The 18,898-nt window shown below is 44.9% G+C and overlaps 2 protein-coding genes across 2 annotated transcripts in view; both read left to right on the plus strand.

Annotated features, from left to right (window-relative positions):
- Positions 1-2,196: 2,196 nt before the first annotated feature.
- On the plus strand, positions 2,197-10,661 carry C9H19orf47 (chromosome 9 C19orf47 homolog). The gene is made up of 9 exons (XM_072123816.1): positions 2,197-2,355; positions 6,572-6,617; positions 6,729-6,816; positions 7,738-7,852; positions 8,335-8,410; positions 8,611-8,745; positions 9,266-9,418; positions 9,757-9,827; positions 9,905-10,661. Exons 2-9 carry the CDS (start codon positions 6,599-6,601, stop codon positions 10,436-10,438), a joined length of 1,191 nt encoding a protein of 396 aa, XP_071979917.1. The 5' UTR covers positions 2,197-2,355; positions 6,572-6,598; the 3' UTR covers positions 10,439-10,661.
- Positions 10,662-16,425: 5,764 nt separating this feature from the next.
- Positions 16,426-18,898, plus strand: part of LOC140076741 (estrogen-related receptor gamma-like) — a 28,471-nt gene continuing 25,998 nt past the window's right edge. Inside the window, exon 1 of the mRNA XM_072123405.1 lies at positions 16,426-16,725. Within this exon, the coding sequence (XP_071979506.1) occupies positions 16,718-16,725 (8 nt within the window). The 5' untranslated portion in view covers positions 16,426-16,717. The remainder of the gene's footprint in view (positions 16,726-18,898) is intronic.

Below are 18,898 nucleotides of genomic sequence, written 5' to 3' on the forward strand. Positions count from 1 at the left end.
GGTGATTCTTCCAAAAACCCAGAATTGGTCGATTATTTTACTACGATAAATGACCCAAAATGATTGGTTCTTATTATTGTGTCACCAACAAACTATGAAGGAATAAATGAACATATCACCGGCAGACAAACAAATAATCTTCTGCCTCTATTTATTACATTGTTTTTCAGATTTACCCAGACTTTTCATGCCTTCTGTCTGCGCCTGGAGTTACGCAACACTGAACCGCAACGCAGAGGTCAAAGGGTAAAATGTGATCAGAAGTTGTGGTTACTTCTTAAAGAATCTACTGTAGGAAACGTTTGCACAACTTCTCCGTTAGAAGCCTGCGCATTATGTACAGAATAACCCACCTGCTATAAGGACACCTACCACCAGGATGAAACCCTGTATGCAAATAAGCCTTTTTTTGTATCTTTCTATAATATATTAAGTTGGGGGGGGGGCAAAATAATTGCACCGTGTGTAGCGTTCAGCACTAAAATTGGATTTCTACTCCTGCTTTCAGATGGCATTTCATTGGATTGGCCGCACCACAGGGGACATTTATTATAAGCCTAGTAAAAGCGTCTAGTTTTGGGGATTTGTGTGTAAGGCCGGTGTCACACGTTGTGTTTATTTTGCATTGTGAAACACAATACAACAGGAGAGACGAAAACACAACGTGTGAACCCAGCCCAAGGGCTCATTCACACGCCCGTCTGTGGGGATGTAAATACATCCAGATAGACAGCAATGGCGGCGGTACGATGTCACACATGCGTGGCACCATTCTGCGCCGGGAAAGAGAGCCTGCTCTATCATTTCCATGTGTGCAGCCGTTTTCTATGGAGGGGCCACCTCCTCCTCTCCAGCGCACCGGGGGCATACGCCCGCCCACTGTGTGAATGTACCCTAAGGTTCTGGGCTTGCCTGATTTACCTTAGTGGTTGATATATGGGGCAGGGGAGTCTGTTAGTTTTAAACTTTTGTCTGAAAAGTCCCACCAGTCTGAAACATTGAAGCGGCCCCTTGCCTCCGCCTGTAAAAACCTGTAACTTTTTACTTTGATTGCACAAAAAAATGTCTTTATTTCAGACGTCCACATCTGGATTTTTAAGATAAATCAGGGGCAGCAGCGTGAAACTCTGTGGTGCCGAACTTTGCAAAACGGGTGAAAAGTTGTAAATTTTGCCGCAATTACAGTAAAAAGTGGATAAAAAAAACAGGCTCTTATGGAAGGTGAACATTGGATTGCCTGGGGGGGGTTTTCCAGAATTCCTGGGGGGCTTGGGGACCCCTGCACCCAGAGGGTGAGGCCACACGTTCCACTCGTGTTGGGTTTCCTAAGGGTGGTGGCACACGCATTTTTAGGCGGTTTTTAAGCAGTCCGTTAAGAAACGCTTGCATTTTTTTAAAAACATCCGTTTTAGCCAGTTTTTCTCAATTTCTTAATTGATCATTGGAAAAAAAAAACTGGCAAAAATGGTAAAAAAAAGGACATGTTATCAAAAAACGCTTGCGGTTTTTAACAGACTGCTTAAAAGCGGACATAAAAACGGCTTCAAAACGCCAACGTGTGCTACCACCCTAACGCAACACGAGTGCACAGGGGGCGGGACTTGGCCCGATCACATGTGTCTCCAGGGAAACTTATGTGATTGGTAACCAGACCCCGTGTGTCTTGTATTGTTTAAATGCAACATGTTTACAGTGATGTCATCACCTCTGCTGTAACGCAATGTAAACGCTACGTGTAAACGCAGGCAACGTTCACTTTCCATAAGTAGAGGCCATTGCAGCTGCAGATTGCGCGGCCGATCCCACGGAAAGGATCCGTTTGGAGTCCGGTTTTAGTGGTGACCTACACACACAGCGTTCGATTTTCTTGGAACCTGAGAGATATATATGTATATAAAATAGAAAAATTAACGTTAAAAAATAAAACACAATATACAAAAATTACACATAACAATAATAAACACAGTTAAGAACTACAACTCCCAGCATAATCACCTCCAGGAGACTCCTGTGTACATCACACCCCCCGCCTCCCCCCACCTACAAATGGCGCCCAAAATTGTGTAGGCCCCGCGCGTGCGCCGGGAATTTCCTCACGCAGCAGGTGACGTCATCACGCACACAGCGTCCTCTACACCACAATAATCCTCACCACCCAAAAAAAAAAACTACATCTCCCTACATGCACTGGGCTTAAGTGGGCGGTCACATGCCAAGCTGGCCCAATGAGCGTGTTCGGTGCGAGCAGCGCGCTGCCCCATTGGCTGGTTGTAAGTGACGTAGGTTCCTGGTTCATGCTGACGGGAAGAGGCTCCCGGGGTCTGGCAGAGAAGAGGCGGCTGCGGATCGGGAGAGGTGAGTGACCTGATACATATTACATGCTGTGCTGTGTCCTCTGTGCTGCTGTGGCACTGCAGAGTGTAATGTGATGTAAATTCATGCATGAGGTCGGGACGGATATCAGTGAGGGAGGATGAAGCCGGGGGCGCTGTGATAATACAGAGAGGTGAGCTGCCGATTATTGCAGTATAAAGGCTTCTCCGGGAGTGTGATGGATCTGTAGTGTGTGAACTTGCACTTAATGCTGCTTCTGGAGCAAAGTCACATCACTGTATATATGTATCAATGCACGGCCACAGGACAGCGAGGAGCGGTGTATATGTGTAGGGGTGTATACAGGGAGGTGCGGTGCATATGTGTAGGGGTGTATACAGGGAGGTGCGGTGCATATGTGTAGGGGTGTATACAGGGAGGTGCGGTGCATATGTATAGGGGTGTATACAGGGAGGTGCAGTGCATATGTGTAGAGGTGTATACAGGGAGGTGCAGTGCATATGTGTAGGGGTGTATACAGGGAGGTGCAGTGCATATGTATAGGGGTGTATACAGTGAGGTGCGGTGCATATGTGTAGGGGTGTATACAGGGAGGTGCAGTGCATATGTATAGGGGTGTATACAGTGAGGTACAGTGCATATGTGTAGGGGTGTATACAGTGAGGTGCGGTGCATATGTGTAGGGGTGTATACAGGGAGGTGCGGTGCATATGTGTAGGGGTGTATACAGGGAGGTGTGGTGCAAATGTGTAGGGGTGTATACAGGGAGGTGCGGTGCATATGTGTAGGGGTGTATACAGGGAGGTGCGGTGCATATGTGTAGGGGTGTATACGGAGGGGCAGTGCATATGTATAGAGGTGTATACAGCAAGGTACAGTACATATGTGTAGGGGTGTATACAGCAAGGTACAGTACATATGTATAGAGGTGTATACAGGGAGGTGCAGTACATATGTATAGGGGTGTATACAGCAAGGTACAGTACATATGTATAGAGGTGTATACAGCAAGGTACAGTACATATGTGTAGAGATGTATACAGCAAGGTACAGTACATATGTATAGGGGTGTATACAGCAAGGTACAGTACATATGTATAGAGGTGTATACAGCAAGGTACAGTACATATGTATAGAGGTGTATACAGCAAGGTACAGTACATATGTATAGAGGTGTATACAGCAAGGTACAGTACATATGTATAGAGGTGTATACAGCAAGGTACAGTACATATGTATAGGGGTGTATACAGCAAGGTACAGTACATATGTATAGGGGTGTATACAGCAAGGTACAGTACATATGTATAGAGGTGTATACAGCAAGGTACAGTACATATGTATAGAGGTGTATACAGCAAGGTACAGTACATATGTATAGGGGTGTATACAGCAAGGTACAGTACATATGTATAGGGGTGTATACAGCAAGGTACAGTACATATGTATAGGGGTGTATACAGCAAGGTACAGTACATATGTATAGAGGTGTATACAGCAAGGTACAGTACATATGTGTAGGGGTGTATACAGCAAGGTACAGTGCATATGTGTAGGGGTGTATACAGTGAGGTGCAGTGCATATGTATAGGGGTGTATACAGAGAGGGGCAGTGCATATGTATAGGGGTGTATACAGTGAGGTGCAGTGCATATGTATAGGGGTGTATACAGTGAGGTGCAGTACATATGTATAGGGGTGTATACAGTGAGGTACAGTGCATATGTATAGGGGTGTATACAGGGAGGTGCGGTGCATATGTGTAGGGGTGTATACAGGGAGGTGCAGTGCATATGTATAGAGGTGTATACAGAGGGGCAGTGCATATGTATAGAGGTGTATACAGCAAGGTACAGTACATATGTGTAGGGGTGTATACAGCAAGGTACGGTACATATGTATAGAGGTGTATACAGGGAGGTGCAGTACATATGTATAGGGGTGTATACAGCAAGGTACAGTACATATGTATAGAGGTGTATACAGCAAGGTACAGTACATATGTGTAGAGGTGTATACAGCAAGGTACAGTACATATGTATAGGGGTGTATACAGCAAGGTACAGTACATATGTATAGAGGTGTATACAGCAAGGTACAGTACATATGTATAGAGGTGTATACAGCAAGGTACAGTACATATGTATAGAGGTGTATACAGCAAGGTACAGTACATATGTATAGAGGTGTATACAGCAAGGTACAGTACATATGTATAGGGGTGTATACAGCAAGGTACAGTACATATGTATAGGGGTGTATACAGCAAGGTACAGTACATATGTATAGAGGTGTATACAGCAAGGTACAGTACATATGTATAGAGGTGTATACAGCAAGGTACAGTACATATGTATAGGGGTGTATACAGCAAGGTACAGTACATATGTATAGGGGTGTATACAGCAAGGTACAGTACATATGTATAGGGGTGTATACAGCAAGGTACAGTACATATGTATAGGGGTGTATACAGCAAGGTACAGTACATATGTATAGGGGTGTATACAGCAAGGTACAGTGCATATGTGTAGGGGTGTATACAGTGAGGTGCAGTGCATATGTATAGGGGTGTATACAGAGAGGGGCAGTGCATATGTATAGGGGTGTATACAGTGAGGTGCAGTGCATATGTATAGGGGTGTATACAGTGAGGGGCAGTGCATATGTATAGGGGTGTATACAGGGATGTGCAGTGCATATGTATAGGGGTGTATACAGGGATGTGCAGTGCATATGTATAGGGGTGTATACAGCAAGGTACAGTGCATATGTGTAGGGGTGTATACAGTGAGGTGCAGTGCATATGTATAGGGGTGTATACAGTGAGGGGCAGTGCATATGTATAGGGGTGTATACAGTGAGGTGCAGTACATATGTATAGGGGTGTATACAGTGAGGTACAGTGCATATGTGTAGGGGTGTATACAGTGAGGTACAGTGCATATGTATAGGGGTGTATACAGGGATGTGCAGTGCATATGTATAGGGGTGTATACAGGGATGTGCAGTGCATATGTATAGGGGCGTATACAGTGAGGTGCAGTGCATATGTATAGGGGCGTATACAGTGAGGTGCAGTGCATATGTATAGGGGCGTATACAGTGAGGTGCAGTGCATATGTATAGGGGCGTATACAGTGAGGTGCAGTGCATATGTATAGGGGCGTATACAGTGAGGTGCAGTGCATATGTATAGGGGCGTATACAGTGAGGTGCAGTGCATATGTATAGGGGCGTATACAGTGCGGTGCAGTGCATATGTATAGGGGCGTATACAGTGCGGTGCAGTGCATATGTATAGGGGTGTATACAGTGAGGGGCAGTGCATATGTATAGGGGTGTATACAGTGAGGGGCAGTGCATATGTATAGGGGTGTATACTGTATACACCCCTATAGATATGCATTGCACCTCACTGTATACACTTCTATACACATGTACATGAATACACCTGCATACGGTATACATCACCATATATATGTACTTCTACACTTCACTTTACATATGTATGTGGATATAAGCCCCTTTATACCATATACTCCTCTGTACAATGAATACATGCACTGCCGTGTGTGTATATATATATATATATCTCCTGGGAAATCCTGGTCGGCGCTCATTGATATTTGGTCACAGAGTGAAAAATATTATTACGGGTCATCGGGTCCAAAAATGTACAGAATTTCGGCTTCTCTTCAAGGAGAACTCCATGTAATGGCAGCTGTGTGGGGCCTGTGGGTGTTGTATATCTGTCGGTGACTTGTTGTATTAGTCCCAGGTTTGTGTAGTGTTCAGTATTCTTCCCCCTGACAATACCGGCGGGTGGGGTAGATGCAGGACCTGCAGCCGGTCCTGTGTGCACACCCTCATTCTTAGCATATAGCATTCCATGTAGGCGGCTGTGGGCCAAGTCGTTCTAGAATCATTACCTGGGAAAGCTGGGTAACACTTTTACACAACACCTAATCCTGGGATATGCTGGCGGAGGGGCAGAGCGCTCTATAGAGTGTATACCGGAGCTGGTGAAGACCCCACATTCCGGGCCATAAATAGCGAACAGGCCCTGTGATGAGTCCGGGGCTATTTGTGGCTCCCAGCTGCCTGTGTGGGGGGAGGGGCGGCCGCTCACCCCGTGCTGTGTCCCCTCGTGTACACAGTTATTATATCCGTCTTCCTTTCATCTCCCGCCTGCCCCTTCCCAGGTAGAGATTAACCCTCTGTGTTCTCCTTGCAGCTGTCGGTCATCGCTGAGGCTCCCGTCATGGCGTCTGTAACAATGGGTAAGATGTCGCCTATTGTATTTATACATTCCCCGCTGATATCTTGTCGCCTGATATTCTTCATCGCTTTGGTTATAAGTAAAGACGTCCGTTCCTTTTTTTCCTTTTCAGCCACTTCTGAATGGATCGCATTCTTCAAAGATGCAGGGATCCCCGCCGGGCCGGCTGTCAACTACGCAGTGACGTTTGTGGACAACAGGTGAGAGGACGGGGGCTGCCTGCACCATAGCAAACACAGGGTGACACCGGGCGCGAGCAGCTGCTGCTGCAGATCATCTCTATAGCAAGACTACGTCACCTGCTGCATCTGCTGCAGAACCTCTTGCTCCTCTGGTGTTTGCTGTGTGTGCTAATAATAAATCATTAGGACTCAAATGTCTCGGGAAAACCCTCTGAAGGGTCACGTCACACGGAATTGTGCCGGAAAATCTGCGCTAAGATTTCCCCCACAGATTGTGACCGCCTTGTCCTGCGCCAATCTTTAATATGGACACGTTAATATAATATATCCCCTGTCCAATGTGCGACGTGTGGTGTCCTATCAATGGGTATTGGAAATATCTTGCATCGTTTGCTCGGGTCCTGGAGCCTCGTTGGATCACAGACACAAAGGGGTCCTATTACTTCTTCCATTCCTCTGCACTGAATCCTGGTGTCGCAGTATTAGTCAGTGTCCACATACAGATCCGGCTGCTGCGTCATTGCGTCTATATGGAAATATGCTAATTCTAGTTTATAAGCCACTACCCGCCATCTACTCACTGATCCAGTATTTTCATTGTCTACAGAGTAGTGGTACCAGGAGATAATATATAGGTGGGGGCTGAATCCCCTCTAACCCCTATCAGTACATTGTGGCTCTCCTAGAGCAGTGCACACACTATGTAACGTATGATATGTAATACAGGTCGGAGAACTTCTGCCCCATAGTAATTACAGTGGAAACTTTGTCCTCTGATCCTTTTATTGGCAGCAGAGAAACGAGTTATGTCGTAAAATATCAATAAGTAAAAGAAATCGTGTAATGATGTATATATATATATATATAGTGTAACATAGATACAGATACAGTGAGAAGTTTCACATTTCTGACCTGCAACTTGTTCCCTTCCCCCCTCAGGATCCAGAAGTCGATGCTGATGGATCTGAATAAGGAGATTATTAATGAGCTGGGCATAACCGCAGTGGGAGACGTCATCGCCATTCTGAAACACGCCAAAGTGGTCCACAGACAGGTATGTCTGGAGTGAGAACCATACAAACAGGAATCTACACTCCTATAATAAAGCCATGAATTTCAGTATTTCTCAGCTTAGCGGGGGTTAATCTGTTATATCATAGCTTTCCATCCTAATTGGGAGTCTGGACCCCCCCACCTCCAAACCGTCCACCTTACTGCCTGTAGATTAGATGTGATATTACATCAACTATATGATATTTTTTGGACTATAAGGCACACAAAATATCCTTAGATTTTCTCAGAAATAGTAAAGTGCGTCTTATATATGAACCGCACTTACAGACAACAGCTGCCTTGCACTGTGCACAGGTCTGCCACCTGCTGGTCATTCATCCTTATAATCAGGTGTGCCTTATATATGAACCTAGATGTTTAAGCAGGCATTTATTGATGGTGCGCCTTATAGCCTGAAAAATACGGTACAGGGATAAGTTCTGTTCCGATATTAATGGGTGTGCGTGGTTCTTCCTCCATTAGGATATATGTAAAGCCCTGACGGAGGCTCCCAGCCAGACGAGCCTGCAGAGCGAGCTGAGGAGAACAGCCAACAGCCGTAAGTAGCCAACTTACCTGCATAGTGTGTTGTATGTGTGCGCTCATCAACTCCAAACTGAACTGAAGAGGTCCGAGCTGCCTCATGGAGCTGACACTCTGCTACAGCGGATCAACTGTGATCCCCATTATTCAATGGCCCCGGCAATCTGTCCAATCTCGTATCATCCATAAAGCCGTATAATTGTGTTTTCTTCCCAGCCGCCACCAGAATGATCGCCAATAGCCTCAGCCGGGACTCCCCTCCCTCCACGCCGGTGCGCAGGCCCGAGACCACCACATCCAAGATCTCCGTCACGGTGTCCAATAAAGTGGCTCTGAAGAAATCTCAAGCAGGTACTGATCATATCTGTCCTTTATTTTTCTCTCCTGTTCCCTATGGTTTAGGAATAGATCATCTAAACGATCCGTCTCTTACTCTTTCCATAAAAAATAGGGGCTTGTGACTCGCGGAACAATTAGGTGTAATATTACTGCTTCATGTGACTGCTGGGGACATGCTGAGGGTTGTAGTGTTTGCAGATAGGACAACACAATTTGCATAGTGTAACCTTAGTTCTGTTATACACGGCCGATGTCACAGCCGAAACCCGGCTCAAAACCTCAATGCACTGAGTTCAGCAGAGTGCGGCCCTGATCCGGTTGACCTGGACAGAGTTTCACTCTTTATAATTGGGGTCTATGAGCATAATGTGGGGGGCAGGAGGATCATTGCTCTGTGCTAATAACATCTTGAATCATCCCCTAAATAAGAATCGTAATCTGTTAAACCCTAAGCGCTGCAGATGATATTGTTTTCTGACCCGTCCGATCCGCTTCCACCTATAACCTGTATAACCTGTTTGTCATGTTGCAGCCTCGTCTTCACCAGTAGAGGACGCTGCTGGCGCTGAGGTTCCAGTAAAACGTCGCAGGGTCACAGCCGAGATGGAAGGAAAGTACATCATTAATATGCCCAAGGGGACCACCCCAAGGACTAAGAAGATCCTGGAGGAACAGGCTGCAAAGGGTGGGTGCATGGTTGTATCTTACAGGGGTTGTCCGAGGGGTGGGGGGGATGGTTGTATCTTACAGGGGTTGTCCCTTATGCACAGGATGGGGGTCTTTCTCCTCTGATCCTGACAAATGTTGTTTTGTTTCACTAATGAATGAAGCAGCAGGTTATACATGGCCCCGGACTCTCCATTTGTTTTCTATATGGAGCAGCAGGGGGCGCACACTGGGCCTGGGCTATGGGACCCCTCATCACTGGGGCTCCCTTGTAGCTTGTGGGGGTTATTCACATACAGGGATGATATAGAATGAATATCAGAACTAACATATCACCTCCTCTCTTGACCCACACAGGAACGATCAGAACCTCTGTATTCGACAGACTGGGGGCAGAAAGTAAAGCGGACACCACGACGGGAGCAAAGGTGAGCGAGGAGCATATCGGCCTCTACATGTGATTGTGGTTTACACTCCCTCCGTACTAATCCCCTTTCCCTTCCAGCCCACAGGAGTGTTCAGCCGCTTAGGGGACGCCCATGACGGAGGTAAATCGGCGGATAGTGATGAGGATAGCAGCGTCCTGCAGTATGCGGGCGTCCTAAAGAAAAGAAGCCTCACAGTCACCCGAGAGAAACTCACCCCAGGGATCATCATCAAGGCGAAAGCAACCAGTTCAGGGCAGAAGCCGCCCATCACCACCATCAAGAGACTGGCTAAGCCCCCCGCTAGTGCCCCCGCTAAGATCACCCTGGCACAGAGGTTAGGCGCTGCCCCGCGGGGGAACACGGAGGAAGAAAGGAAGAGGAAGAAGCCATCGGCGGCGATGGCGCAGCGTCTGGGGAAGCAGCAGGTGGTGGCTCAGGACAGCAGAGTCAGCAGCAGTAAGACGCCGCTGGGGGGATTCCGGCCGTCATTCACCATAAAGAGGACTGTGGGCAGCGCCAGCGTCACCAGCTCCAGTGACAACCGCAGCGCCCAGATGGACCACACCGGGAACGTCAGCGTCTTCAAACGCTTGGGGAGGAAATCCGTATAAAATCGTCATCGCTGTGCGTTTTTTGTGCCGCCTGGGGAGCTCAGACCCCCAATCCCCCCCCCCCCAGGTTATGGAGGAGACGTTCAGCCATTTGTAGCTTGCACAGGTTTTGTGGGACTTGTTTTACACTGCGATGAAGGACAGAAGTCACTGCCACCGTATTTATTACTCTCAGGTAATGGACGCAGTGATTTGTCTTTTGTAATTAAATATTTTATTAGAACGTGTGATTATGATGGTATTTATTTATCTCCTGACTCAGAGGTGGGTGGGGGCCTATATACTGTATGCAGAGGAGGGGGACCCGGCCTATATACAGAGGTGGTGGTGGGGAGCCAGGCCTATATACTATATATGGAGGTGGGTTGGAGGCCTATATACGGAGGTTGGGTGTCTATATACTTTATACAGAGGTGGGGGGCGTCCTATATGCTATATACAGAGGTGGGTGGGGGTCTTTATACTATATATGAAGTGGGGGTCCCAGCCTATATACGGAGGTGGGGGTACTTGGCCTATACACTTTATACGGAGGTGGGGGGGGGGCGGGATCCGGCCTATATACGATATACAGAGGTGTGGGGTGCCCGGCCTATATGCTATATACAGAGGTGGGGCCCTATATACGGAGGTTGGGGGCCCGGCCTATATGCTATATACAGAGGTGGGGCCCTATATACTATATACGGAGGTGGGGCCCTATATACTATATATGGAGGGTGGGGGACCCAGCCTATATACTATATATATATACACGGAGGGAGGGGGCGGCCTATATACTGATCACCTAAGATAAACTCTCAGCTGATCCGCTGCATCTTGTTAAACTGATCCGGGTGTAATCTCGGCTCATCCCCCCCCCCCCCCCCCTTCTTCCCGGGTACTTTGCATATTCTGACGAGCTGAGATATATTGGGATACGGGATCCCGCTTCACTCACCTTGACCCTGATGACCCCGAGACACTTTGTGCTCCTGTCTTATACATTATTATTCCCTGCTGTGCAGCGGAGCCTCCACCAATCCATGGGGGGCTGTAAGATCGGGCCGATCCCTTATACTCGGGGACATGTGTGTCTTGTGCTGGGACTTGCATCTGAAAAAACTAAAAATTAAAAACATAATGCAACGTATCTGAATTTTACTTAAAGCAGTTGTCTGGAGAATGAAAACCCCTCCAATCACAGCGCCACACCTGACCGTGGTTTGTGCTGGTATTGCAGCTCCTCTCCAATCATCTCTATACAGCTGAGTTGTAATACCAGCACAAACCACTGTCAGGGGTGGCGCTGTTTTTGTAAGAAAGCGGCCATTTTTCTGACCTTAGGATAACCCCTTCTATACCGTAGTAGTGAATCCCCTGGTGTATACTATGGTACCGGTGATTATCTGGGTCACTGAGACGCCACCACTCACTAGACTGGACCCAGGTCCGTCCCCTGGTAAGTAAAAGAAACCACTATTGGTCGTCTCTGCATCTGGACCTCCGGGTCCTGACTTTCCTGGGGTTGTGCCGCAGCATTGAATCCTCTCCGGTAAATAAATGCTACTAATAACAGGTCTAGCGCCCCCCTTGTGTATGGGCTGTGTCTGGTATTACACCTCCCTCCAATGTGAAGACTCTGTGCTCTCCATAATCTGGAGGATTATACAATACAAAATAATGATAATAAAATGATTATAAAGGGGACGAGGATAAATGTCTCTGTATAAGAAATAGGCCACTAGGGCAGGAGATGGGGATGTGCGCGGCTCGCGGTGGTCACATGACTGTTATACAGGTACATCCTTTAACAAGATAGAAGGGATTTTGTGTCACCATATGTCACTCTGCAAGCGAGACTGTAATCTGCCGGATTGTGGCCTCTGTATCTCAGGACTATGGAGACCCCGGGAGCGATGATCTGCACAGTATAAAGACCCCCGGGAGCGATGATCTGCACAGTATAAAGACCCCCGGGAGCGATGATCTGCACAGTATAAAGACCCCCGGGAGCGATGATCTGCACAGTATAAAGACCCCCGGGAGCGATGATCTGCACAGTATAAAGACCCCCGGGAGCGATGATCTGCACAGTATAAAGACCCCCGGGAGCGATGATCTGCACAGTATAAAGACCCCCGGGAGCGATGATCTGCACAGTATAAAGACCCCGGAGACTCGCAGGGCGATGATCTGCACAGTATAAAGACCCCCGAGACTCGCAGGGCGATGATCTGCACAGTATAAAGACCCCCGAGACTCGCAGGGCGATGATCTGCACAGTATAAGGACCCCCGAGACTCGCAGGGCGATGATCTGCACAGTATAAAGACCCCCGAGACTCGCAGGGCGATGATCTGCACAGTATAAAGACCCCCGAGACTCGCAGGGCGATGATCTGCACAGTATAAAGACCCCCGAGACTCGCAGGGCAATGATCTGCACAGTATAAAGACCCCGGAGACTCGCAGGGCGATGATCTGCATAGTATAAAGACCCCCGAGACTCGCAGGGCGATGATCTGCATAGTATAAGGACCGGGGGCCACTCATACACAACAATATGTGGAAATGTGACCGGCGACTATTACAGATTTCATTTCACAAAATTATTTAAATATAAGTTTGAACTATTCATCAAATTCATTGAACACGAGTCTCTTATATATAAGACTCTGCGCCACAATCTGCAGACGCAAACAATAAAAGAACAATATGGGGTATTCATGAAAACGGTTGATGGGAAGGAAACTACAAAATAAATAAATGCAGATCTTACCCAAAAAAACAAGCCCCAAGGCCGGTAATGAGGAGAACCTTGTACGGCCCAAACTCCAACCAAAACCTGCAACTCAAGCAGCAACTTGCTTTTAACTTTGCTGCCTCAGATTTAAAGGGATTTTCCCATTTCGGCCAATATATTTTCTGTATCGATTCCTCACAGATATATCCCTTATATCGTTATATCCCTTGTCATGTGATGTCACACAGGTGCATGGCTCGTTATATCCCTGGTCATGTGATGTCACACAGGTGCACGGCTCGTTATATCCCCGGTCATGTGATGTCACACAGGTGCACGGCTAATTATATCCCTTGTCATGTGATGTCACACAGGTGCACGGCTCGTTATATCCCCGGTCATGTGATATCACACAGGTGCACGGCTAATTATATCCCTTGTCATGTGATGTCACACAGGTGCACGGCTCGTTATATCCCTGGTCATGTGATGTCACACAGGTGCATGGCTCGCTATATCCCTGGTCATGTGATGTCACACAGGTGCACAGCTCGTTATATCCCTGGTCATGTGATGTCACACAGGTGCATGGCTAATTATATTCCTGGTCATGTGATGTCACACAGGTGCACGGCTCGCTATATCCCTGGTCATGTGATGTCACACAGGTGCACAGCTCGTTATATCCCTGGTCATGTGATGTCACACAGGTGCATGGCTAATTATATTCCTGGTCATGTGATGTCACACAGGTGCATGGCTCGCTATATCCCTGGTCATGTGATGTCACACAGGTGCATGGCTCATTAAAACCCACAGCTCTGATTACTCTCTATGATACTAATGAGCCGTGCACCTGTGTGACATCACATGACCAGGGATACAATGAGCCGTGCACCTGTGTGACATCACATGACCAGGGATACAATGAGCTGTGCACCTGTGTGACATCACATGCACAGGGATATAACAAGCCGTGCACCTGTGTGACATCATATGACCAGGGATATAATGAGCCATGCACCTGTGTGACATCACATGACCAGGGATATAACGAGCCCTGTACCTGTGTGACATCACATGACCAGGGATATAACGAGCCGTGCACCTGTGTGACATCACATGACCAGGGATATAACGAGCCGTGCACCTGTGTGACATCACATGACCAGGGATATAACGAGCCGTGCACCTGTGTGACATCACATGACCAGAGATATAACGAGCCGTGCACCTGTGTGACATCACATGACCAGAGATATAACGAGCCGTGCACCTGTGTGACATCACATGACCAGAGATATAACGAGCCGTGCACCTGTGTGACATCACATGACCAGAGATATAATGAGCCGTGCACCTGTGTGACATCACATGACCATGGATATAATGAGCCGTGCACCTGTGTGACATCACATGACCAGAGATATAATGAGCCGTGCACCTGTGTGACATCACATGACCAGGGATATAACGAGCCGTGCACCTGTGTGACATCACATATCCAGGGATATAACGAGCAGTGGACCTGTGTGACATCACATGACCAGGGATATAACGAGCCGTGCACCTGTGTGACATCACATGACCATGGATATAACGAGCCGTGCACCTGTGTGACATCACATGACCATGGATATAACGAGCCGTGCACCTGTGTGACATCACATGACCAGGGATATAATGAGCCGTGCACCTGTGTGACATCACATGACCGGGGATATAATGAGCCGTGCACCTGTGTGACATCACATGACCGGGGATATAATGAGCCGTGCACCTGTGTGACATCACATGACCGGGGATATAATGAGCCGTGCACCTGTGTGACATCACATGACTGGGGATATAACGAGCCGTGCACCTGTGTGACATCACATGATCAGGGATATAATGAGCCGTGCACCTGTGGGACATCACATGACCAGGGATATAACGAGCCATGCACCTGTGTGACCATGGTCAGGTTTATGTCCACTAGAAGTAAACATAGAAGCTTCTATAGAAGGACAGCAAGCAGAGATGTAGAAGTCTGTGAGGAATTGTTACAGAAAGTATATTGGGAAACTGTAGAACTTTTTATAATACAAACAATAACATTAAATTTATGAAATGGGAACATCCCCTTTAATCATATAAGCGCCAGGAGGACACCTATACGATGAAAGAAGGATGATAAATACAGAACATCATGTGGAAAGTTCTGGGCTCCTGAGGACTCCAGGGAGAGGCCTTGTGTCCTGTCTCCTGAGCTCTGTGATGGGGTGAGGACCTGGGTGCCCACAGCAGAGGCTCCGAGTGCCACCACTGGCACCCATAGGTTCTCCACCACTGCCTTAGGCTGAAGACATATATGTGGGCATTTACCAAGACCGGGTCATTTCCTGTTGGTTTTGATGACCCCTGATCCCTGTGTAGGGTGCACCTAGTATATGAGGAGGGGCCTCATCATTTATTTGGTACAAAGTTGGTCATAATCGACACCCATCGATTCTAAGGGGTGACCCCAGTAGCTCATGGGTTAAATCTAAATACTGTGACCCCCATCACGCTCCTCCTGGATTTATCCCTGATCTTCACAGACACAAAATGTCATAATATGAATACAAAGTTCAGCTCTCCCTGCAAAAAACAAGCTCGCCACTAGATGCATTGGTGAACCCAAACACAAAAACATTAATTATGGCTCTTAGAACTTGTTTGTTTCCTGCAGAACTTCTTCTATTAATGTGCAGCAGATTTTTTACCGTTCAATAGGTTTATGGAAAGTACAGAACGAAACACAGAAAAAGCGCAGGAAGCCACATGGCGGACGGGGGTTCGGGTCCCGGTGCAGCAGATTATTTAGAATTTAAGAAAACAAAAATAGATTCCACCCCCAATCCTTCTTTGAGGACAGTTTTGCCAGTTTCTGTAAAGTGGGTGTGGCCTAAACTGCACCAAAAATGGGACAACGCACCAAAATTGTTGCATTTTCTTGGTGGAAACCGAGCCAAAACATATTGTAACATTAGACAATTGTTGCGACAAATGTATCATCCGCTTTGATCCGTTTTTCAGACGCTATTAGTAAATTGGCCCCGATATGTCAGCGCCATATACCGCGGTGTTATAACGACTGAGCAGGATACGGTGATACGGTGCAGGGGGTGTGGGGGCGGCTGGCTCAGCACAAAGCTCCCCCCCCCCGGCCCCCGGTCTCCACAGGTAACTGTAATCTCCAGGATTATCCCTTCCTGAATTAACATCTCACCCCACTGACCTGCAGCACAATATCCAGGCTGAAACTTTCACCAGATACAAGCCCCAAATCCAAGAGGGAGGCACCGGCCCCATGGTCAGACATGAGACTAGTAGGACCCCAGTGATGGACCTAACCTCAGGGTGGCCCTGGATGTGATGGTCCCACTGTGGTCCGCAGGAAATCTTGGCCGTGCTTCTGGGTTAATCTAGTGTAATTGGATTAGCACCTTCCTGCGCCCATCACTACCGGCAGCCGAATTCTTCCAGAGCTTCACCCAACCGGTCATCTCATTACTCCACAACCTCCACAGGATGACCATGTAAGTTTATCTCAATATTTATTCCATATATATATATATTCTGTAATAATGCGGGAAATTATTATTTTTAAAATTTTATTATATAAGTTTTGTCCCTAAAGCAACGAAAAATCATATTGAAGACAAAACTTTAATATGAAAAAAAAAAAAAGATATATATATATTATATTAATAAGTCTTTTATTATTATATTAATATTATATTATATTAATTAGATATTATTAGATATTATATTTTCTGTGAATATATTACAAAAATTTTTGGTGATTTTATAATATTGTTTTATAAAATACATTTTATTATTTTATATATGATTTATTTTAGTTAGTTTAAAAAAAAAAAAAAAAAAAACTTTAAAAGTATAAAATCTTAAAGACCAGTAAAAAATCAAATTGAATATAAAAATGTCAATAATGTACAGAAATTGACCGTTTGTTTAAAAAAAAAAAAAAAAAAAAAGACAAACGGTCAATTTCTGTACATTATTGACATTTTTATATTCAATTTAATTTTTTACTGGTCTTTAAGATTTTATACTTTTAAAGTTATTATTTTTTTTTCCAGCGACATTAAAATACATTTTTGGTCTATTATTGTCACTTATATTTTTACCTTTGAAAAATATTTTATGGGATTTTTTTTTTTATTGTAATATACGTCTAATTTCTGTAAAAATTTGTATATGACTGTACAATTTTATTTATAAATGTAAAATTTGCGTAAAATGTATAGAAATTTTACATTTACATAATGTTAAATGTGACTGTTACATTTCCATATAATTTTATATAAAAATATAAAATTCCCATATAATATTATACAGGCAGTCCCCGGGTTACATACAAGATAGGGACTGTAGGTTTGTTCTTAAGTTGAGTTTGTATGTAAGTCGAAACTGTATATTTTATCATTCTAACCCCAGCCAGAACTTTTTTGGTCTCTGTGACAATTGGATTTTAAAAATGTTACGTTGTTATAAGAACCAGGAGTAACACTAAAGCTTCATTACAGACGCCTGTGATAATTGTTACAGCTGATTATTGTAGCCTAGGACTAAAGCACAATAAATTACCAATATCCAGAGGTCCGTTTGTAACTATGGGTCGTATGTAAGTCGAGTGTTCTTAAGTAGGGGACCGCCTGTATTTAAAAATAAATACATTTTCCATATAATTTTATATAAAAATGTAAAATTTCCATTTAATATTATCTAAAAGAATAAATAAAAAAAAAATTCCATATAAAAATGTAAAATTTCCATATAACTTTATATTTAAAAAATTCCATATCATTTTATATAAAAATGTAAAATTTCCATATAACTTTATGTATTAATGGACAATTTATGTAAAAATTTTTTATAAAGAAACGTAATTGTGAATTTATTATTAAATTTAGATCCCATAAACATATGGATTTACTTTATAGGTTTTGTTTTGTTTTTTTTTTTTTATTTGCAGCAGTTCCCAACACCCAACAAATGTCATGGAGAGTCCCAAAATTTGTTGGGGTGGACTAGTTTGACCTTTCAATTACTCACTTAGTTTTCAAAACTTTTGTAACTTTCTGTATTGTAAGTGATACATGTTCCGTATATATTCAATCAAATGCACATAGGATTAATCCTGCCTGATCTTAGAAAAAGTGAGAAATAAAAACAATCAGATGGACCCCATTCACTTATCTGTAGTTATAGGATTTTACTGGAAACATTTTTTTTTTGCTATTTTGTCCTGAAAATGTAATTGTAAAGCTAAAATGTGAAAATGTTGCAGTGATTGGGTTTGGCCACAAGAGGGCAGGTGCTTACAATAAACGACCATCTATTCCATGTGTTACCATCTACAGAGGGTCCGGATCTTGTCTTGTTACAATGTATTTTATTAATGGGGGGAAATTTTTTTTTTTTTAATTACATTTGTATATTTTGTATTAGATTTGCCGTCTTTGAATTTTTGTAGCATAAAATGTAATCTTTATATGATCTATGTATTCTGTATTCAGTATAATCCATGTAAACGTAAAGTCACAAAGTTATACAATGTTCTAATATACTTTCTGTATCAATAACTCCTGGTTTTCTAGATCTCTGCTTGCTGTCCTGCTATAGAACGGTTCTATTTTTACTGCCAGTAGATAGAATCTGTCCATGTGATGTGATGGAGGCGCACAA

This window comes from Engystomops pustulosus, chromosome 9 (assembly GCF_040894005.1).
Source record: "Engystomops pustulosus chromosome 9, aEngPut4.maternal, whole genome shotgun sequence".
Taxonomy (NCBI): domain Eukaryota; kingdom Metazoa; phylum Chordata; class Amphibia; order Anura; family Leptodactylidae; genus Engystomops; species Engystomops pustulosus.